Below are 24,374 nucleotides of genomic sequence, written 5' to 3' on the forward strand. Positions count from 1 at the left end.
TATAGGTTTTGTCTAACAATATAAATTTCAGAGAAAGTACATTTTGTGTTTAACTTGGTAGCGAAGTCATAATAATGGGAATTCCCAGAAATAAACACTTAAAATTAATCAGTCTGTGTGTATGGGATCTATATAATTTAGACATCTAGTGTTAATCACCTCCCCATGTGGGTGGTCATAATGGTCTGCCTGATTGGTGTGTAAACACCTTTCTCACCAAACAGGTGAGGCAGGTTCCAGGCCTACCTGTGGCAGGATCTCTGTTGTGTAAAATGCCGGTCGTCTCCAGCCGCAGAGGAACTTTGAAAGGAGGACGCCGAGCGCGCCGCCGCCGATGCCTCACTTCCACCTCGCCTTCGACTGACCCCTCTCCTCTCCCCCGCATCGTACCCTGAATGCATCACCATCTAGTCTGGAGACCTAACGCGGAGAAACACCTGTCCCGGCTCCCCCCGAGACCGGCAGAGTCTGACTCCGTCCTGACTCCGGGCTGAGACTTCATGAGATTTTCTCCACTTTCTCCCTCCCTCTCTCTGCGTTTCCTGTCATCTGAGCTCCACAGCAAGCCTCCATACCCACTCAAACTGTTTGTCCGTCTCTATCTTTTCTCAGTCTGTTTGATGTTTTCCTCTCTCTTCCCTCATTTTACTCCTCCTCCTCTCTCTCTTTCTCTCTCCCTCCCTGTTTCCCTGTGTAAACATTCGCCGTGCCTCCTGCTGACCTCGCATTCAGAGCTTGGAATGAGACTTGGCTTGTGCATCTACTCAAAAATCACCTCCATTCATACCTTTCACTCACTGCATCTCCAATTACGTACGGCCCGTCCGTCTACTGATGCCCGAAAAACTTATTTTATGAGTGTGAAAGCTTTTCACACACTTGCAGATCAAACAGAAGCTAGAAGGTGTCGGGTTTCAGCTGGATATCTGTGGGCTGCATGCCTCTGAACTCCTTCTGCGTTTTTGGGTTTTTTGTAAATGTCTGAGGCTGTACTGGAGTCTGTTTACAGCGTGTGCTTTATGAGGACCTGCAGAAGTGCTCCCAGCCACAAGATTAACTGCCAGAGCTATAGTTTGGGCCACCCGACCTGTTAGCACTGGCTCATCAAGGGAAGACACAATGCCGAGAGGTCCTGAGAGAATTCCCGGTGTCAGCCTCTCTCGGTCCACTTGGCAGCTCCGCACAATGAGCCACTGTCCAACGATCCAGACCATCTGAAAAGGGTGGGTCTACGAAGGAATGAGTAGGGGCAAAGGGGAGCGAAACTCCTACGTTTACAGCTCTTGCAAAAGTCTTAAAACTCAGATATGTTCTACAGGGATTTTATGTAATAGACAAACACAAAATATGCATAATTGTGAGTTGGGAAGAAGGTCATGGGGGGAAATGTGCCGCATCGTCTCCATCCTGGATTCCAGAGCCTTTAGCAAAGTGTGATAAGCGCAGCACTGAGCAAACACTGACCGTCTCAATCCTGTTCTTGTGTGCAGAGTCTTAAAAAAATAAGGTGAAATAGTGGCTATGTAACAAAAAAAAAGTATTTAAAACAAATAAAACAAGAATGTGTCAGCTGAAACTCCAGACTGGACTCCTTACTTCCTTACTTACAAGCACACACACGTAGTATTTAGTTAAATCTTCACAAGGACATTGTATTGACTTCTGTTCATTTTTCATTCTTTTCTACAACCCGTACACTAAACCTAATCATTATTACATGCCTAACCTGAAACCTAACCCTGAACAAGGGTTCTACCGTCTTAGAACTGGGCTTTGGTCCCCCTAAGCCTCATCAGTCTTCACTAAGTTAGTAAATACGCCAGAAATGGTCCCAAGAAGAATAGCTAAACAAGTACACACACACATTGTTTATCCATCTTTACCAGGAATTTTCATTGACATCCATTCATTTCCATTCAGCCTTACTAAACCATTACCAGTACATGCCTAACCCTAACCTTAACACAATTCACACCTAAACCCAACCCCAGGCCCAAAAGCAACACTTCTCCTCAAGCAGCCGGTCCCCACAGCGTAGTGTGTGTTAGGAACATGTATCAAATACAAAGCCACACACACACACACACACACAAAATCTTACAGCTGTTGAAAGCCAGACTCAACCAATCTCCTGTTGAACAGGCAACTATAGAAATGAATCCTGTCGTTTGGTGCCCTCTGGTGGACAAAGCAACAAGCACGCTGATTTTTCTGCCTCTGCAGTGCGGTCAGTTTCTAAATCATTGTGACAATGACAAAGTCAAACAGATAACGACCATAGTTTGACTTTAACATGTCATACAAGCTCAGTGAAAACATGTGGTGATAATGCTCATTTAATGATAGAATGGTAAAAAAAAAAGAAAAAAGCTCTTGAGCAGCATACAGGAATCAAGGGGAGTCCTTCATAGCTACAGCAACAGCTTTCTGTTCCATCATACATTCACAAAAAGCCCACATTCATGCATAAAATCAAAACATGCCTTTCACCTACTGTATACTCTTATCTTTTATGCCAGGAAGCACAGATGCATGAAAACACACACTGACAAGGAAATAGTCCACACATTCCTGTGTAATCTGTGTGGTAGACAGCATGGGACCATATGCTGATGCAGTGACCTTCACTTTAAGCCACTGCAGCACTGCTTTTTTCAAGGAGAATCTCACACACACACACACACACACACACACACAAGCACGCACACACACACACATATGCTCTAAAGTTGGTGGAAAAGCATATTAGCGGGAATATGAAGAATATTCAGGTAAAACTTTACACGTTGGTCTCAGGAAATAAACCAGCATTGATAGTTCTGTACAGATCTGCCTTTGTTTCTTGACTCAACTGTGTCTAAAGCTGCCCTGATTTCACCAACCAAGATGTTAAAACAGGAACATCTGAAGTTTCTGGAAAAAGAAATAATAAAAAAAACACTGGCCTGATATGTTTTTAACAACAATGTGCTTTTAGTTTCTCCTGAATGGCAAAAGTTTGCAACCTGCAATCTCAGCTCTAAATGGTAAACAAATCACCCAGTTAGCTTCTTTTAAGACCAACCAGAGGGAAAGTTTTAGTCCACATTTCTGCCATTAACTCCTGGAGGCTGTTCAGTCAGTTGTTCAAAGAAAGAAAACAGAGAGCAGTGAACACACTCCGTTCTGCTCCAGACTCGGTCGCAGAACTAGATGTGTGCAGGTATTTGTTTTAGAAATTCAAAATGGCAAACATTCTCAACCTGAAACATGGCCTTTCTACGGCTGTGTGCGGCCACTCTAAAGGCAAAGCTATCTTCAGCTACTACGCTCGTCTCCGGTCCAGCAGGTCGACTTCACGACAGACACACTCAGGTTCACTGTATTTATTCTAACAAGAGAGGAAATCCAGTTGGTGGTAAGCATCAGTTACAGACGGCAACAGTTACTGGTTGCTATGGTAACCGCCAACTGCCAAGAGCAGCGAAACTAACTTAATAGGCCAATGATAATAAATGTCTGGAGAAACGACTTCTTGACTAAGCAAAAATGAATTCAAAGAATAAACAAGCAGATTTTTACGAATTTAAAATAAAGATAAATTAAAATAAAACCATGTTACATAAGAAGGGTGTGGTTCTTTTTGCCGTGATCTATTATTATGTGTGCTAATGTTTAGGTGAGGGTCAGAATGAGAGGAACAAGTAAACTGAGTATAATGTCGTATCTGGGTTGCATTTAAGAGCCTGTGCTGTTTTCAGTCTAAAACAAACGTCTTGGGGTTTAGCTGCAATTTAGACCTTTGACTTAAAAGTACAGAGCATAGCGGAAAATCTGAGGGCGTCCAAGCAGCGATTGTATTCAGTTTAAAGGCTTTTTCCTGTTAAAGGTTCTTTTTTTAATGGCCTCATATGATGCATGTGCAATTACACCCCTGAAAACTTCCCTCCTGAGTGATCGGCGCTAATCTACAGCTTTAAACGCTGCGGCTCTACGGGTTTCCGGCTTTGAGGCAGATTTTGGATCCCAGCTGCAGGGATTTGCTCCCATTCAGCCAGAACATCAGTCAGCTCTCTCCCTGACTCTCTGGCTCATAGTTTTTCCTGGGATTAAAGAGTTTCTGAATTTGTTCATGAACTTGTCTTTGCATGTAGTGGCAATCATTTAGTGCCACAGATTTATTGTTGAAGTTTGCATTATATTCAATAATGCTAGCAGGTTTTTGAAATGAGCATCTCAAAGTATATTTAGAAAACAACAGCAATGATTAGTGGTTTTATGCTTTTGTTGTAAATATATTTAAGTTTCATAAACTTCTGTTTCTCAATATGACAGAAACAGGAATATCTCCAAGAGGAAACATGTATGTATTATGTGTAAATTAAGAGGGATTGCTGAAAAAGCCAGTATCTTGACGTAATCGGCTGGGTTTGGGTTGGAATAATCAACTGAACGTGATTCAACGTTTTATAACTGGGATTGAATTTGAACATTCATAATTGACTGAATCTTTCTATTCCACAGAATTCAATTGATTATATTTCTATAAATACATTGGATGTTTTATACTTTTCTGTAAAGCGCCCTTGGATTACATAAGTTTTGGCACTTTATAAATAAACTGAAACTAAAATAAGTCCATTTCACTCTAACTAAAAACATTCCACTAATTTTTTAAAGATTTTGTTTTCCTCATCAGGATATTTCTTGGCTCACATTTCTTTTTTGCCGGATAGCTTTTTACTTCAACCACTTCAGTAAGTACATCTTTGTTACTAGCGATTCACAAATGCGGGAATTAAGAAAAAGGCAAGTAAATGTGTTATTTATTTTTCTTACCGTCTTATTTTTTCCTTATAATGAAGCAATCAACATAAATTAAAGTTTCACTCCTAATTTAATAACAATCGATCTGGATCCAGTGGAAAAATCCAAACAACAGTCTGCCATTTTGGAGACTACTGTTAGAAGGTGCAGAATTGGGAAATTAATCCATCACAGTTTTGTGGTAGACATCCACTCGTTTTACCTGACAATACATATACACAGATTCTGATTTGTCTTTAGGAATTGTAATATACAAAGATAAGCAACATTCAAAGGATTTTTGAAACACTCCTGCTGTGAGAAATAGAAAATGATTTACAGCAGGAGCAGATTTGAATTTCCACTGCCATGCCAGAGAGCAGCCAACTAAGGCACTGAAAGCTCGACAAGATAAAGGAGAGCAACTTCCACGTTACTCTTATCTTTTAAAGTATTGCTCTCTCTCCCCTCCTTGCAGTCTGAATATACCTGTCCTCTTTACTTAAAAACAAGCTCTAAGTTTGTTTTTAAATACCTCACTGATGCTGTAAGTCACAACTCAAGAGTGTTCTAATGTCAGAATAAGATTTTTGGGTTTCCGACCATGTGCAGCTGTGTTTTCATTACAAACATGCGCAAAACATTGTTGATATTCCACCAGTGGCAAAAGGACAATTTTGCAGTTGTGGTGTTCCATTAAATAAGAGACACTATTAATAGTTTGTTGCTGCAATAAGTCATTAAAAAACACGATGTGCCATCATCCTCCTAACGCTTTTCCGTCTTTTTCATGCGAGATCACACGACTCGCATGATGCGGAACATTTTTTTTCCATTGTGGTTTTCTCACACTAATTTTGGTACAGTCGAAAAACCATCTCATTCTCGTGCAAAAACTTTTTATTAAAAAATTTGAGTTTTTCCGAAATTGGTGTATTTCCATTAGGCAAATTTATTTTTGTAATTCCAATTTTTGTCATTTTAAGGTCAATGAGAACGCAGCTTGTGAGACGTGAAGCTGTGAAGTGTCCCATGAGGGATAAAATAACATTATCCGACTGTCTGAGTTGATGAAGTGTTTGGTTTACTGTGTTTTGACGAAAACATGCAACATGTTGGCATCTACAACCCTGTAACGGGCGACCTTTCTTTCGGGGGGAAGACTACCAGCTGTGGGAACCCACCTGGACAAAGAGAAAGACGGGTTGATGTACCAGCTGCTCCCCAGCTGTGCACACTCTCGCCCTCTTGGCATCACGTCATCCGAGCCGCTGCTCAGCCTCTCACTGGAGGGAGCCCGCGTGGCATCCGAGTCCCCCGTCACCGTGAAGATAGAGTCGGACAGACTGGGCCTCTCGTGGTGTGCCAACGGGGCGAAGCTGAGCTGCACAATCTGACGGGCGCTCTGGCACACCGGCCCGTGGATGGCGGGCGTCAGCGTGGGCAGATCGAAGCTCAGGACAGTTTGGGTGCTGGAGGTCAGCAGCTCCTCGCTGTCCAGGCTGTTGTAGGACGTCCCTTTGGCTCGGTGGGACTCCATGATGCTCTCAAAATGGCTGCTGAAGGTATCCTCAGCGGCGCAGCGGGGTCCGGAGACCAGGATGGGGGACTTGAGTGCCGGGTTGTGGTTGTCAAAAAATGTTTCCATTGGTCTAAACGGGAAAAGGGTTTTTATGTTAATGGGACAAATCGGATGTTGCCATGATGAAAACCTACTTTTAGTGATGGAGTCCTGAATAATTAATGTGAACATGTGTGTTTACGACCAAGCTGGAAATGAGGTCGGAGGAGACATGCAGATTCAGATCCAGATTTATGCTGGAGCAAAACTCCCCCGCAGCTCAGTTTTCTTTTTATATACACTCACTGGCCACTTTATTAGGCACACCTTTTCATTTGCCTGTTGGCCTGGCTAACCAGCCAATCACATGACAGCAGTTCAATTCATTTATTCATCTGGTCCAGCAGCAACCTTTACTGTCAGATAGGCCAAATAAAACTCATTTGAAGGCAACTTGTAATTTTATATTTATATAAACTAATTAGTTGTCATTGTTTTTAAGAACCATTTGTTTATTTCTATTTTTAGGATTTAAGCTACAGATAAAATTGAGAAAAAAGAGGATGAATCTTTTTTTCTGTGGGATGGAAAATGACTTTAATAATATAAAAGTACATAGATTCCAAGCTAATGACAAAAAAGATTTTAGTGCAATTCTAATGACAGCAAAATTCACTAGAATAACTTTTAATGTCTTTTTTTTTTAGGAAATGCGACAAATATTGCAGGAATAAACTGAAAAACCTGCATTTGTCCGTATATCTAAATGTAAAAATATTAGTTGGTTCTTTTTCATTTTTAGCCAAAATAATTAAGAGCCATTGTGGAAAGTCCAAAGAGTCATTTATGGCTCCGGAGCCAAAGGTTGCAGACTCCTGATCTAGACTTTGTTAAGACAGCTTGTTGAATTTCTAACAGAGGGTTCGGACATTTCTAAAAAAAAAACAGGAAGTTGAGGCTGAAAATCACACAGGCTCACCAAAATTATACAATAAGAGATTGGAGAAATGCCGTCTGGTCTGATGAGTCTAGATTTCAGCTACAAGTCAGCTGGTGAGCCAGAACTGAAATGTTACTAATGGTGATGGTTATGTAATGCTGTGGGGATATTTTCTTGGCACTTTACACTAATTTTCTGATGTTTATTTCCATATTTCCAACAGGATAACTGACCAAATCACAGCTCAAATAACCTCAAACTATTTTCTTTAATGTGAAAAAAGTTTATCATAGTCTGATAGCCGATGTGACCTTCAGATCTCTATCCAGTAGAGTATTTGGGACGTGAAAAACACATGAACTGCATGATATTTTTATGATGAAATGGACCAATACCTCTAAGGAATTGTTCAACCTGTAAGGGATTAAAGCAGCTCAGGGAGCAAAGGTCGTCCATCTTAGTACTAGCTAGGTGTGCCTAATAAAGTGGCCGATGAGTGTGTGTTTTCAGCCTGAGGGAAACTTGTTCACCTCGTCAGAAGATGTCCAAACACCTCTGGGTCCTCTTCAGCAGCAAACCGCTGCTTCCTGCTGTCGCCTTGCATCCTCACGCTCGCCCAGCTCACCATTTCCTCTTCCTCCTCCTCTTCCTCATCCTTCTCTTCTTCATCCCCACTCCCCTCTTCTTCCTCCCCACCTGTCCTCCTATAGGCCAGCCCCCTCAGAGGGCTGCTCCCCGCCCCAGATGGGCCCTGCACGCTGCGGTTGCTGCCGAAGGCGGAGTCGGCGTCGTCCTGCTCCGCCAGCAAAACCTCGTCGATGTCCGTCTCGCGGTAGCAGCGGAGCGGGACGGCATCCAGGTCCGTTTCGGAATACTTCAGCGTCCGGCGAATGATGCCCGTTTTGGGGGACGACCCGATGGCGGCAGGGGGCGGAGTCACCAGTTCGACCTCCACGTGCTGAACGTCGTGATTGGCCGACAGCAGGGGCAGGGAGGATGGAGGAGTCGGGGTGGGAGACTCGCTGGAGTTACCACTGGGGGGCGCTGTGGAGGCCTCCAGGGAATCTAGCAAGACGCATGATTTAATAATGTGAGGAAATGGAGCTCAGATTTATCTTTTATGCATACAATCATGGGAATAGGAGTGTACATTGTCAGTCCTAGGCGAAATCTTGCTAACCATGCTAAACATGAATTAAACAATCCATACTTCCATGTCTGAGCATTTCACAGTCTGAGCTTTTCATAAATGTGCTATTTCTTAAATCTCTAGGCATTTTAATCATCTTTCTCATAAAAGGACAAAAACCTCAGAAGAAGACACTGACGTTACAAAACGTTAACCAGTATGGAGAGGTCCTAGATTTTAGCGGTTGTACGATTTCTCTTGTCTGTAAAAACTACGAGTCATTTCTCCCGCTGTTGCTAAGCTTGTTTGTTTGTTTGTTTTAGTTGCAGAATGCTCTGCACTATAGTCCACTTCCTGCTTTTGGAGCGGTCTCCGGTCCATTTGGTGTTTGCATTTCCATTCAAACAGAGTTCCCTTCAACCGAACTTAGATCCGGGTTTTAATGCAGACCAGAGTTTGCTTTTTCGGTCCTCATCAGAGTTTGATTACACATTCACATCTCCTCTAACAAAACAGACTTTCTAGGCAAACAAACTAGAGTTCAACTAAAGTAATTGCACCCTAACACCTTGGTGAGATTATTGTAACGAGCAGAGCTGCTTGCTTGACTGCATCATGTGGATTGTCTTTTTGACACAGTTAATAATTCCCAGATTACTCAGCCAGAATACAAACTCCAAGCTTAACTGTAAAAAAAACGGAAACCGATGAATCAGCCAATTCATCTTTACATTTAAAACCTCAGCCAATATAATTTAAAGCCTGAAATGAATGGAAAAATTTGATAATTTGGACTTCTTACGGCCTAGAATGAAGACAGTTAAACGTAAGACACTTTATGACTTCGTAAGACTTTTTTTGGTTTTGTAAACTTGAGGGTAGGTAGAAATAACTGTAGATTCTGCAAAAACCAGATCTTTGTATTGATATTAATCTCTAGAAACAAAAGAGGGCATACATTTTTAGTAGTGACCTTTATTGCTTTAAGACTGCATTTTAAATGAATAATAATCCTATGAGGAGTAAGTGTTAGAAGATTTTGCAGCACTTAAAGAGAAACAAGTCTCATTCTGTGGCAAGTCAAGTCAAACTGCAACCATGTGACGTAACTTATCTTTCCATAAAACTATGGAAGCCATTACTTTAGTTCGAAGACCTAAAGCTAGATACTGGAAGCAAAGTTTCTCATTCTTTCCTTTGCGCAATGTGTGCAATAGTTACTTTTATCCCTTTTGCCAGTAGCTTCCTCTGCAGAGGTCCCGAACAGGAACTCCCATTTGGCCCGAGCAATCTTCTGACAGTGCAGAGAAGGAACAGGAGCTGCACTTCCACTGTCCGTCTGCAAATAACACACAGAGACAAACTGAGGGTTAATCTTCAGGGTCGTATTGCGATTGTTCACAATGTGCTCTTCACTGAAGACCGATCTAGCTCTGATGTTTGTTATATGGGAGTTGAGTCAGGGAGCAGCTTCCACGTTGAACCAGAAGTTAACCGGAGGTTAATTCGCTCATTGACATAATTCTGATGTGTGTGTCTTACAGCTGATGAAACCCAAACATAAGTTCTTTTTAAATATTAAAATAAAAACAATAAAAGTAGTATAATGAAAGCCTATGCACTGTGTAATACAGAGACTCAGTGTTTGGATTTGGAGTCTTTTAGCATTGATTACAGTTTAAGACTCCAGTTATCCTTCTGCAACTTTTTTCAGCACAGGTTTTCCTTTCATTAAACTTTTCACTAATATAACTGGATATATGTGAACATCCAGCTTTTCTTTTATCAGTGACCTTTTGCACTTTACCCTACTTGTAAAGGGAGTTGCTGACCATCTGCAGGAGTCAATGAAGCAGTTTTATCCAATAACATGGACAGAAATTTGTGCTAGAAATTGGTCTAAAGTCAAGTTCAAGCTTTTAATCAAGACTGTTTGTAGGTTTTCATTTGTTGAAGGTTACGATGATCTAATTTATGAATGCTTTAAATATTTCACTCAATATGTAACGTTTTCAATTACTTAAATTTATAAACTTTTCCATTTAGATGTTGCAGCTTTATTATGTTTTTAGCAGATATGATCTGTTGGAAACAGCTGCTAAAAGTTTTTAATTTAACGCTCTGAACAGCTTTTTATTCTTTCAAATGTTTTTAATACATTAACTAACAGAGGACTCTCTAAATTCATTGCTCACCTGTATTCCTGAAGTGGCGACACCGGTCTCATTGCTCTGGTGACTGGACTGACTGGACTCTGGGGACAAGCAGTCTCTGTCCCCGAAGCTCCCCGTCACACCGCTGGAGCTCCGAGAGGAAGACCCCGTCATTGCTCCGTTCTGCTCCGCCTCTGGAGATTCTCCTGCCCTCCTGGGATCACCTCCATCCGCCTCTTCGCCGTGCCCTTCATCCTCACAGCTCTCATCTTCCTCTTCAGAGTCCAGCACCACAGGCCCGAGCAAAAGAATCTCCCTCCTCCTTTGCTCGGCTCGTTTCTGCTGGGCCGTGGGGCTGAGCGGCCGCCTCAGTCGGCCGGTTTGCTGGTGACCGCTGGACTCGAACCCAGACTCATTCTCCAGCTGGTTCCTCCACTGCTGCCTGGACGTCCAGCTGACCGGCCCCTCTTCAACGCCTTGGTTGATGAAGAGTCTGCGTGAGAGCTCTGTGCAGTCCTCTTTCTCGAAACAGCTCAGGTCTCCGCTCCTGTCCAGGCTTGGGGACCAGGAGTCCCCGGTGTACTGGGGAGGCTGGCAGCGATGCAGGGTGGGGCTTTCTGGTGCTCGGAGCTCAGCTTGGAGAAGCCTTGGGTCTCTGATGGGAGAGCTGATCTCAGTGGGCGGATGAGAAGGTCGGAGGACTCGAGAGGGGAGCGCCGGGGAGCTCTGCTGTGCTGATAAAACTGAGCTCTGATGCTGGGCTTCCTGAAAGCAATCCTCCTGACGTGTGCCATGAGAAGAGTTGGAGCTTTCCGGCTGGTGAGAGTCTGTGTTTTCAGTTGCTGGCATGTGTTGATCATTTAAAGGGATGTTCATCTTTAGCGTTTGCTTAAAGTGCTGTGCGTTTGGAGAGGACTCTCCAGAGTTTGAGCTGCTCATGCCTGAAGAATGGTTGTGCAATGAGGATCTCCTGGCCTCCGTCAACATCGAAGACACTCTGGAAGCTTCCTCCGCTAGCCGGCGGGCGACTTCGGGACTGTGAACTGGGGACGAAGGTTTGCTGCCACTCAACTGGTTCAAACCTTCGACTCCGTTATTGCCTGGTTGAAAGATTAATTCCTGCAGAGAAGTTTTCTTGTGTCTTTTGGTAGCTGGACTTTGTGCCATCCTCCCATCCTCTGTTGAACTCTGAAGGGGACAATGAAGGTCAGCAGAGGACCTCGATTCTGACGCCTTTCCGGACTGGTCTGATCCAGGGATGTTTCTCAACCCATGAATAGCCTGACTGTTATCTGTAAGCTCTTTGGGATTCACTCTGATGTTCTGATGCTGGACTGGAGACCCGGCCCAGGACTGGCAGCGCTGCTGTTGACCGTACCGTGAGGAGGCTTCGAGGTCGAGTGCATGGGCCAATTTAATCCTCAGTAAGGGTGAACCGAACTCTTCCACCGCTCTCTGTGTAGCTGCTCTGCCAATCGGATCCAAGCGCGGCTGTCGAAGACCCGGGGAGAAGGTCTGCTGGTGACTCTCTGGAGATTGGAAACTCAGTTTGGGGCTTGAGCTGCACGACGAACCGGGACTTTCAAACCACACTTGGTCACTGAGACGCTTCTGAAAGCGTGATGGCGTGGACCGCTCATCTCTCACTTGTTTCTCGCACATGGAGTTGCGTGAACTGTCCAACGTCTTCACGTTGGACTTTTCGACGTAACTGAAGCTGACCACAGATCGCTGGCCATCAGGAGGAGTGAGAGGGCGGCCGACTCTTCTAGAGAAGGGGGACGAGTGTAGAGGTGAGCCCCAGCGCTTGGTGGCTGACGGTGAGCTGCTGGATGTTTGGAGCTGAAAGTTGACAGTGTGTCGAGATGGAGACTGACTGTGATTCTGGTCCAGAACACATTGGGGACTTGTGGCAGTCCTTCCGGCAGCTGTCTGGCTCGCTAGCTGGGAGAGGAGCTCGGCAGGACTGTCCTCAACTGGAATCCTCTGAGCAATCCCTTCGTCGCTCTCCCTGACCTGATCTGGGGCAGATCTCACTTCCACATAAAGATGAAGAACTTTTCCAGACTGGGACATGACCTCCCCTCAGCTCTTAATGAGGACACAGAAACGGAGCGGAGAAAGACTCAGACAGGGTGAAAGAGAGGTCTTTTCCCCCTCCCTGTTGGGTTGGAATTAGGTTTTTCTCCTGCTGGTGGTTTATTTTTAGACTGTCTTTCTTCTGCCTCCCAGATCGTCTGTGTGTAAAGCAGAGACACAGAGCAAAAACATGCCCACGGGATGCCGCCAATAGCTCCCAACTCCTCATACCTGTGAATGAAAGAGAGGAGGCGTAATTAATATGCCAAATGAGTGTGAAAACCTGGTAAAGGACAAGTGAAAACACCCACTTTTCTGAAAGAAGCCAAGTGTGAGAGTTTTGTCCAAATGAGACGCAAAGATTTCCAGCCATGCTACTCTCAACATTGTTAAACAAAACTCAAATAAAAGTCATTCAGGTCCTCTCAGATTGTCCATAAAGTGATCCTGTTTTACAAATCAGAGGTTTTTTATTTTCAAATCTCCAAGAAAAATTAAATTTTTTGGGGGGATAATTTTCTTATCTTGGACAATTTTGACAATAGTGAGAGCTTCATTTGAGAGAATTTAACCAATCATGAGACATGGAGATGCCAAAGAAATTAAACTAAAACTAAAACAAAAAACTAACAGGTTTTGGAAAGAATACTGGATAGGAGGCTGATGTTAAGCCACCTCAACTCTATCGAAAATGTGTGTGTCATCCAGTTTAGCTATCCTCTACCAATTCTGATAAGTTTCCACACAGAAGCTTGTTGCTGCGTTCAAAAAGTATTTAATTTCTCTGCGACTTCCTGAGTTTAACAAAATATTATAGGCGTTGTATTTTAGCTTAAAGGTTCACTTCTGAACATGTGTGGATCTGGGTATTTCTGAACAGCATCATAATACAGCATTTAATTCTGTGCTGAGCTCATCCGAGTTGAATCCTTTGCAGCTGTCATCGTTACACCGCTAAGCTTCATGAAGATTGGCTTTTCACGCCAATGTTGCAGCAGACAACAGACGTGTGCAGTAAAATTAAAGTCACTCTGTCATGGCTGCTGGGCCCCAGTTTGCTGCCAGCAGCAGCAGATTGGAGTTGCCGTATGGCAGCAGTGGGAGACAACATCCATGTTGAAACTGGCAAAGTGAGAACAATGGGAACTTGAGAGCAGTTGGCACACGGGATGGGCAGACCGCCACCTCTTTTTAACCCCAACTGTTGTTTTAGCCACGACTTCAAAATGAGTCAGGCTCAGCTTTCCCGCTTCTGGCTTGCCTTGCAAGTTTAGTTGGCTCCTGTGAATAAAACATATGGCTTTTCACGGCAGATCTGACTCTGCACAGACATGAAAAAATAAGGATTAGGATTCAGTTCAACCTAAAGGAACATCAACACATCAATGTGCAATTTATTTTAAATTTCTAGAAAGGAGAGTGAAAATTTAACCTTGTTTTATTCAATTAGCAAAAAAACAAAATAAAAAGGACTTTTCTTAAGAAAAATGCAGGATAGTCTTCTCTCTAAGAGTTGATCTTAACCCTTCAGGCTGAAAAAAAGACAAAAAAAAGAACATGCACAATGTAAATTTTGCTAACATCACTTTGATATATCAAGATCTGGGCTTTGACTAGGCTTAGATGATTTCTAAATTCTCAGCCAGTCCCTGGTGGTTTACCACAGCGCCTATAAAAATATTCACCATCTTGAATGTTTTGCCACTTTTATGACCAAAAAAATCACTGTAATGTCAACAAAAAAAAAACAGATTTTTACAAAATAAAGACAAATAATAAAAATATTTAACTTGTATTAAGTAACTGCATAAAAATTCACAACATTTAAAGTGACTCAGCCAATTAGTGCTAGTAGTATCACCATTTAGTGATCTAATGGCGTGCAGAAACAAAGCATCTCATGTTCTGGATAAAGATATCTTCACGATTTCTTCCCACTAACAGATGAAGTCTGCAGGAATACTCTGGCAGGTATCGATTCTGTATAGACCGGATGAGCCTGAACTCCATTTGTGCTCCTTCATCCATTAATTCATGCTCGGACTGAGACAGACTCAGTGAAGGCAGCGAGACTGATGACATTGGACATGGAGAGAGGGAGCATCAGAGAAAGCTGGAACAGGAAGAGGACGACAGATTTGTGTGTGAAGGAGAGAGCTGTGATGGCCGCCAGCCAGAGTGATCAGAGTGTAAAGTTACAGGAAGGAAGAAGGTAAAAGCAGTAAAAACGGATGAGACAATACCTCTGCCTCCATTCACTGCAACAAAACACCCCCCTCCATTTGAATATATCTTTTCAGTCAGTCATCTGAAAATAGAAAGAAGACGACACAACTGCTAACGTACCAAAACATGGCTGTCCGCCTAAACCGACAAGCTAGAAGAGGAAAGTTTTAATCAGAGAGCAGGTAAGAAGATGACACTGAACTCCAGAGATCCACAGGTAACATGGTAGAATATATACTTCACAGATCTGGACTTTATGAAGGAGTCATGAAAATAAAGTTGTAGTGAAATGAAACCCATAAGAAGGCAAAAAGCCACAAAGGGGACACAGCAGTAAAGAAACAATAGGTGGACTTTTTCCAGTTTCTGAGATTTGAGACCAATATGGCTGCTGTTTGCTTAAAATTAAGTGCGGTAGCAAACGGGTTGTTTGAACGTCTGTCAGTTTTTGTCTCATTATTTGGGCTTGCCATAGCAGTGCATAGGCAGGCACCTATTGTTCTACCTCTTAGTACCGTTAATGTGGCTCATACCGCTGCGTGCCCCCTCACAACATATATATCAAAACGTGCGGCTTGATCCCGTGAGGGGAGATAGTACTTTTGTTGGCATTTCGAGTAACTGTGGCGATTCCGCAAACACTGAGCACTTCTTTTTATGGCGTTTGGCAGAACACTGAGAATGCTGACACTATTGCGCCCTCTACTGCACATGCGGAACACTTTCAGGTAGTTTACCCGTTCACACTGCAGAACACATTAGGTCACAATTACTGGCAGTGTGAACGACCCCGGCAAAGAATTCGGAATTGCCAAAAAATCGGAATTGGGTTACTTCAGGCTGCGGTGTGAACGCACCCAAAGTAACAGTTACTAGTCCTTTTGGATTATAATAAAATCCCCCGCCCCCCACCCCCAAAGAAAAAAATAAATAAACTGGGCACACACATCGTTCAACCACACATTTAACTATAGCCTACACATATTTTGTTTTCAAACTCCACTGAAGTTTATTTCACACTTCAGGTTGCAACAAAACAAACTACAAACCATCTTCACAGTGAAACATTTTGTGTAGCAGAAATGTAAGCCATACTTTTTATATCATCTTTTCTAACACATTTTGGAGACCATGAATCACTTTCCTTACATTTTAGTCATAATCTGCTGTGTGTTGATCTGTCACACAACATCCAATAAACTCTGATGTTTATAGTTGGATTTGACACAATGTTGAAAAGTTAAAGTAGTGTATACATTTGTGAGGTATATAGTCTAAGTATCTGGTATTTCAACAATTTATCCTTTCCACCGTTAAAAAGACCCAGTGGAAAATTTGGTTGCATGTTGCTGCAAACCAAAAAGCTCTTTGTGTGGCCTTCTACAACCCCAGCAGGGTTAATGAACCACAACGCTCTATTTTGGACAAATAAGGTGTCACATCTGGCCAACATGTCAGTGTTTCAGCACTTTACCAGCAGAGACAGGCCCAGTGGGAGACGTACCTGAAATAAAAAATAAAAAGTCCCTCATCTAACCTTGAATAAACAAAAAGTCACAGCTGCTCCACACTGATGACTCATCCTCTTGTCTTCCCCCTGAGACACAAAAGGACACACACGCACACACGTGGGGATAAACTCCTTGGGTCCTTGGCGTACGTGTCTATGAGACGTATCACACAGGTAATTAAACCCGAGGCAGCAAATGCATCTCTAATATTAGCTCCCTTGATGTGATGTTGTGCGGCTGGGGGCCTGTGCTAATATTAGCTCTCAGCTTGGCTGTTGCTGGTGCTCTACAATTTCAGCAACATGATAAGTTCTGCATTAAAGTGCTGAGGAGATCAAGAAGGCTTAAGTTAACCGCATGGATAACAACGGACATCAATGGGTTTGCATTAGCCTGACAAATCATTATATTACTCCGCTAGGAGCACCAATTGACTTCTCAAAAAAAACCTGATGAAAACACACCTCCAGTTCAAACTCCACTTTTCGGGTGCTGCATTACAATTACCCAAGTAGCAGCTTAAGCAGACTGGCTGGAACAAGAAAGGCTAGTTTTAAAGGGACTTGGTGTCTCCTCATGATGGTGCCTTCAAAGACACGATCACACAAAAGCTACGAGTCCTGTGAGTCACGCAGAGGCAGCAGGAGGTGTGACTGAGTACGGAGAAAGATCCAGAGAGGCTTATTGATGGAAATAAAAGGAGAAAGATATTCTATCAACACCACAAACGCCGTGACCTTGCTGCCTTCAGACTCCTCCACTTACTACTGTGACTCACTGAATGAAGAACTGAACACAAACAGAGGATCCAAGGATAATGGCTGAACAATCATTGAAATGTTCAGTCCGTTTAGCACAGAGGTGTCCAAAGTCGATCCTCGATGGGCCGGCATCCTGCAAGTTTTAGTTCTCTCCCTGGTGGTAGTAACAACCTTTTCAGCAGGTCAATGTTCCTCTTAGGCCTTCTAATGAGCTATCATTTGATCCAGGTGCGTTAAACAAGGGAGAGAACTAAAACGTGCAGGACGCCGTCCCTCGAGGACAGACTTTGGGCACCCCTGGTTTAGCACATCAGCCTATAAATGGACATCTTGACTTTTCATGGGTTGTAATTTAAATAAGTGAGAAAAGTTTGTCTTAAACAGCTGTTAAGCAAATTTTGCCAACTATAATTGTCAACCAAACGCTGATTTTATTCCCACACTTGAGTGTTTTATATAATCACACAAATTTAAACACCCAGACAATCATAGAAAATTCACAAACTAGCTGTCCAATAACTTTTTTTTTATTAAGTGCAAAAAAAAAAGCAGCATTGCTAAAAGATTTCAAACAGCAGAACATCATGTCTCGATCTAAAGAAACCCAAGAAATGATCAGGAATAAAGCCATCAATGCCTACCAGTCTGGAAAGGGTTCCAAAACGGTTTCTAAAACTTTATGACTTTATTGAGCTGCAGCAAGAACCATTATGGAAACATGGAACAGTGCTGAACCTTTCCAGGAATGGGCGACCAAAATTACCCCAAGACCACATCAACAACCCACAAGGTCACAAAAGAGCCAAGAGCGTCCAAAGCCCGGCAGATCTCACTCGATTCAGTGCAGAGCTGGGTTCATCGTTCAGCAATTAGACAGAGACGAGGCAAAAAAAGGGCATTTATGAGAGCTGTAAGGCAAAAAGCTCTTGTCTCATATTTGTCAAAAAGCAAGTTCTTTATGGGGAAATATTTTGTGAACTGAAAGTACTCCAGTTTTACCAGCGTTACCTTTAACGACGTCAAATTAAACCAATAACTAAATATGATGGTGGTGGTGATGGTCTGAGGTTCATTTGCTGCTTCAACTTGCTGCGTTTACCCATCATCTCCTCCTCCATTAGAAAATGCTACTGCAGGAAGTCCGGCCATCGGCTTCAAGAACAATCCAGAGTACAAAAACAAATCCAAATCTGAATCTGAACAAAAGCTTTGGAGTGACCCAGTCCAAACCTGGACGTAAATCCAATTTAGATACCGTAATATAACCTTAAACAGACAGTTCATGCTCAAACCCTCCAGTGTGACTTAAGTACAGTTACCCTGTGAAGAAAAGCGGGCCAGAACTCAAATCAGAGCTCGGTTTGCCTCACTGCACCCCGACTGGGCTCAATAGATTCAAAGAGGTAATGAAGCCAAAGCTGTGAGCTGAAAGACACTAAACTCCTCAGGAGTAACACACTCAGGTGATAATTACGGCTCTTTCTGTCCTCCTTCCTAGTGGCTGTTAGTGAGAAGACGCAATAACAGACGGGACACATCTTTATACTGATGAGGATAAATTCATCAAAATAACATCACTATTTGATTTATTATGCCAAACCTGCAAGTAAAAGAAATGTCACTTTTTTGTCTCCAAGTGTTTGTGAATGAGCTGTTCTAATTTTTGACCCTCAGGCACATTGTGTTCGCTATTTCTATACAAAATTAGAACTTCAGCAGGATCAAATTAATTATTTTTATGACAAATAAGCCAGTTTCATACATGTTAGAGGTACTGGGAGACAGTCATACACAGCAATCTAATGTTTAAAATGGCCAAATCCTAGTTTTTATTTTTTCTTTTGGTTTGTTTGTTGTTGTTTTTTTTATCCATATTTAAATCGAAGATTTCAGCATCTTACAAATTAAAAACATTTTAATAGTGAAAGTATAGAATCATCAGGTTAATGTATAATATTTAAACAGTTAAATAGTTAAATAGCCCACATTTATTTGTAATAATCTAAAGTATGTGAATTTATCTCTCAGTTATCTACAAGTACTTTATTAAAGGGTTTATCATGTGAAATTTAAAAAAATAATGTTTTTGTGGCAAATAGGCTGCGAAAAGTCCTTAGTAAACTGCAGAACCTCCCTCTGCTAAGGGGTTTTACTGAGGTAAATTGCTGTTGCAATGCTAGGCTAATGTTAGCTTTCTTGCTTTTTGTTTTGATATGACATGAAACATAACAAGTTTCATGTGTTTTTCCCAATACAAAAGGGCAGAACATATAAAAGATTGTTTCTTCTGTTTCATAATATTAGCATTTTTTTTCTTTGAACGTTGTTATTAATGATGCCTACTGGTGTCTGTGGTCTCTTCCACACGGCTGTCTGCTAAAAGCCTCTGCTAACCTAAAAACAAGGTGTGGATTGGATCCGAAACAACTTGCTCTCTGGTCTGAATCCATTGGACTCCTGCCATTACAAATCGATGGTCTGTCGGCTTTTTCATTGCAATGATGCTGTAGAAGTGCTGGCAACTTTTGGTACGATAGCAACAGCCTAAGGCAGCTTATGTGGTGAGTTGTATTTATGAAATAACTAGTTTGCACTTTGGTTAAGTTTATTCTTTTTGTCCTTCTCAATAATCAAACACCTTCACGTCCCTGTGAAGCGAGGACATGTCTGGCCATGACCACCTGTTGCACGGCTGATCCTTAACTCAGACAAAGTTGGTGAATTAACCCTCCTGTTGTCCTCATTTTCTGTGTATAAGGAAAACACATATAAATCTCGGTCATTTTGACCCGAGGACAAACGTGCCGCCAAAGCGCAACAGGATTAATCCTGCAATCACCGGATCATTTCTCATCAGCCATGCAAACAAGCCAGGCAAATATCAAATCTACAAAGTATATCTGCACTTTCCACTTAATCAAAAAAAAAAGCCCGTGAAGCACAAAACCTCTCGGTCCATGTTGTGGTTCAGCTGGAACCAACCAGAACCAGGATTAGCAGGACTGCTGAGACCAGAGTTGACATCCCACTCCTTCAGTCCCGACAGAAACCTGCTTCTCAGAAATACTGAAACACACAATCAATGAGTTCTGCAAAAATAAAAACTGACAAATCCGTACCAAAATAAATCATATTTTACCTCAGTTTTTCATCCACAGTTGATGAAGCAGCTACACCGGCCTGCATTTCTTTAGGTCATCCTCCGTGACTTTAAATTGTTTACCTATGAGTTTATTATTCCAGTTAAAGTTATCCGCATGACTCAGTCTGGATTTGGTCAGATTTGTTTGAATTTGATTGTCGTTGTCTAAAAATTTCTGTTTTTTTCCTCATAACTGAGTTACAGAAGCGAGGTTAAAATTTTAACAGCATTTAGATATTTGGGAGTTTCTAAGCAAGGGATGAGAAATTAACTTTCCCCAAAGGCCGAACGGGTAACTTTGACTGTTCATCTGGTCACTGGTTCTAAATTAATCTGAAAAATAATTTAAAATTATTCATATTGGCTGCTAGTGACAGCTGTCATTGTAGCTGAATATTTACACCTGAAACTTAATGTCATCTTAATCAAAATAATTGTATTCATCCATCCATCCATTTTCTTGCACCCTTTTTCCCCTCAGTGGGGTCGGGAGGGGTGCTGGTGCCCATCTCCAGCCAACGTTTCGGGTGAGAGGCGGGGTACACCCTGGACAGGTTGCCAGTCTGTTGCAGGGCAACACAGAGACACACAGGACACACAACCATGCACACACACACTCATACCTAGGGGCAATTTGGAGAGGCCAATTAACCTGACAGTCATGTTTTTGGACTGTGGGAGGAAACCGGAGTACCCGGAGAAAACCCACGCATACACAGGGAGAACATGCAAACTCCATGCAGAAAGACCCCAGGCTGGGAATCGAACCCAGAACCTTCTTGCTGCAAGGCAACAGCTCTACCAACTGCGCCACTGTGCAGCCCCTTAATTGTATTCAAGTAAAATAATTTTTAAAAGAAAAAGGAGGAATTCCCTGTACACTTGGACTGATCATGTTAATTAAGGCTGATTGAACTATGTTATCCTTAGAGACAACTGTTCTTTGTTTGGCTGCAGCGTATTGATTATAGGAATGTGGATTAGAAGGTGATTGTTTTTGACACTGTATCCTTCAGCATCTATTGCATTCAATGAGCTGAATTTCCTCTTAGCATGCAAAGCGAGGAATCCTGAGAGTCGGAAATATTGCAAAGTTATTAATGCTCAAATTGATACGGTAATGATGAGCTATGACACAGCTCTGCCTTAGAAGAAGTTATTATTAGAARATATTATTATTATCATTTTTAAAAACTTCTACATTCTGTATTAGTCTCTCGTTTTAGCGAGATGTGCCGCTGGGCTAATGTAGCTGCCCAATCAGAGAAATGACACCAGTCGCCTTCAAATTAAAAGCTGAATCAAACCATCACATTATGCATGTTTTACTTTGTATTCTATACTGACTTCTACAGCAGTGACTGAGTTTGTGAGTGGGTGTTAGGTGAGGGGGGGGGGGATCAGCATGAGACGCTGACACTGACAGGTCTTCTAAAACTGATCATACAGAAATATACTGTCTGTTCTCACACTTTCTCTCACATGTTATGATGTCACTTCTGCGTCTGAAAAACATAAAATCACACCCACCCACACAAACCAACACTGAGAGCTTCCTTTCTTCGAGTGCGGGACTCGGCGGTCTGCGTGTGTCATGAAGTGACACACACACACTTTATGACACATGTGTGATCATGTGTGTGAATCACACACATGATCCAGATCCACACATCTGGATCATGTGTGTGATGGTGCACAGCTGTCAGCTGTCTCAGGTTGTTGTGCACTCACTCTGCGCTGTCAGCACAAACCAGAGAAGCTCACTGCTACGTTTCCACTACAGACGCTCAGATTTCTCCCACCTCGCTGCATTCCTCCTGCAGGTCCCGTTTCAGTCTCACACTCACCTCTCCTCCTCTTGCAGCCGCTCAGTCCGTATGAGATTTACACCTCCCACATGGCTTACTTAGCCTCATCCGTTCTGTCGTTCCTTCTTCCTTCCCTCTCATCTTCCTCTCCTTCCCAGCAAAAGCAGCCGGTGGAGACCTGTCCAACCAGCACATCCAGAACCCTCCTCCTCTCATCTCATCTCCTCTCCTTCCTCACCTCGTCAACCAGCGGAGAACCTCAGCCTATTAGCACGCTCCTATCCACCCATCCCCACCCCTCTCCCTCTCACATACATGCTGAGTCAGTGTGGAGTGCTTAACACAGGGGGGAGTATGCAAGGCAGCGGGGATGAGAAACGATTAAAGCTGCTGAGAAGCAGCTCGGCTTGGACCCGACTGTCCACATGGGGTGAAGCGGAGAAGAAGAAATAAGACGGAAAAATAAAGCAGCAGATGTGAGAGGATGGAGATAAGACATGTGGTCTGATCTGCATGTGTGAAATCCTTATTTAAAACAATTCAGTGATACATGAGAACATGGAAAAGATGAAGATTTGCAAACGGGGCAGTATCAATCTGCAGTTAATTTCTATAAATATGCAGCTCTGTAAAAAAAAGATAAAAATATGAAGAGCCCACTGAAACACTGAAAACCTCCTGGTTGTTCCACCAAACATTGATTTCTGAACTCTTCCTGAGTTAAAACATTAGTTTTGTTGTTTCGTAAAGAATACAAACTTGTTTTCTTTACATTATTGAGGTCTGACAGCACTGCATCTTTTTCATTATTTTCTGCAAATAAGCAACACAATTTTTGCTTGACATTTCAGAGACTTGTCAATAGTTCATAAGGTAAAAGAACAATATTCATTTTACTCAAACATATACAAATAAAGAGCAAATTCAGAGAAACTGATCATTTTAAGTGGTCTCTTAATTTTTTTCCAGAGCTGTATATATATATATATATATATATATATATATATATATATATATATACAGCTCTGTTTTTGTTTTTTTGTTATTCCAGTTAATTCCAGTGTTTAGTGTTCAGAAGTATTGGGTGTTTGGATGCTTGGGCGCATTAATCTTTAGCACAAATGTCATAAATAATTCACTTCACTTTAACTTTAAGTGTTTTTCCAGTCCACACAATCCCAGAATCACACACACCCGCCCACTAATATTTTGTTAATAACCACCATGTGTGTCGTACCCAAAGCTCACATATATTATCGTAATCCACCAGGTTCTAGCACAACATTTGAAGCTCAATCTAAAGCTGCTTTTACCAATCCAACGACGGCTCTGATGTGTGTTTGGGATCAAATGTCGTTGCACTCAACTGTGCGCAAAGTTCAACCATCTAGCTGCTGTCTGGAGTTGAAACAGAAGAAGTAGTAGTAGTACACATTCTTCATTATTCTGCAACACAGCAGCACCACTGGGTTTTCTCTTAGCACTGACTCTGGGGATGCAGAGTAGATTTGAACCAGAAGACCTGAAGTGTCTAGGTTTTGTAGTTTTTAAGCGAGAGCAGATTAGAGATAATCGAGGCGGTGAAAAATCAGGTGCAGTCGCCCTTTGGTCATTTCATTCAATCGGTTCCAACTCCAGGTTCGTATCACTTTGACTTCAACTTCATAGCTATAAGGCACACATACGTTTGCTCTAAATGTATCCCCATACCACTCCCTCTTCTTCAAAACATTGCAGTAACATTCGTTTACTCCGTCTATTGTCTTGTCTGATTATTGAAGCTACAGCTGAATCAACAGCAGAAGCAAAAGCATGAAGTGAAAGGCTCAACAAATGCAACAACAGCCTCCTTTTCTACTTCTTGCTAATCACAGATTGGACATGCGACAAATGACAGCATGTTTTGAATAAACATGAGCTAATTAACATAGAATGCAGGCTGAAAGCACTGAGCAGGTCAAAGGTAAAGGAGACAGAGGACCGCCTTGGAAACAAACTGTTTTTAATTTAGAAGAATTGACACACCACCACTTGTGCTCTCAGATGTGACTGGAAAAGAGCCGACAGGAAAAACAACAAGCTTCTTGTGTCAGAAAACAGCATATAAGCGCTAAACCTCTTATATCTTTATTTTAATTCCTCTCAGGAAATTCCCTCCGATTATTTTTAAGGTCCTTAATAGATTTTAAATCATAACATCGTAGTATCATGGAAACTTGTGTTCTTTGCAAAAAATGTTCCACCTTTTGTAAAGCTAAATGTCTGTTTTTATAACTTAA

General features: G+C 42.3%; 1 protein-coding gene across 7 annotated transcripts in view; it reads right to left on the reverse strand.

Annotated features, from left to right (window-relative positions):
* The window catches only part of LOC103481754 (PH and SEC7 domain-containing protein 1-like), an 80,157-nt gene that overhangs the window by 46,355 nt on the left and 9,428 nt on the right, over positions 1-24,374 (reverse strand). For 3 of the 7 annotated variants that reach the window (XM_017310850.1, XM_008437482.2, XM_008437479.2), the window contains exons 2-5: positions 10,611-12,878; positions 9,637-9,754; positions 7,817-8,351; positions 5,970-6,437 (exon numbers count right to left, since the gene is read on the reverse strand). In XM_017310850.1, coding sequence (XP_017166339.1) covers positions 5,970-6,437; positions 7,817-8,351; positions 9,637-9,754; positions 10,611-12,644 — 3,155 coding nt within the window. In that variant the 5' untranslated portion in view covers positions 12,645-12,878. Of the gene's footprint in view, positions 1-246; positions 1,450-5,969; positions 6,438-7,816; positions 8,352-9,636; positions 9,755-10,610; positions 12,879-14,890; positions 14,956-22,134; positions 22,316-24,374 lie in introns of those variants that run through there. The other 4 variants (XM_008437484.2, XM_008437483.2, XM_008437480.2 and 1 more) reach the window with 3 other exon arrangements.

Source organism: Poecilia reticulata, linkage group LG19 (genome assembly GCF_000633615.1).
Source record: "Poecilia reticulata strain Guanapo linkage group LG19, Guppy_female_1.0+MT, whole genome shotgun sequence".
In the NCBI taxonomy this organism is placed as follows: domain Eukaryota; kingdom Metazoa; phylum Chordata; class Actinopteri; order Cyprinodontiformes; family Poeciliidae; genus Poecilia; species Poecilia reticulata.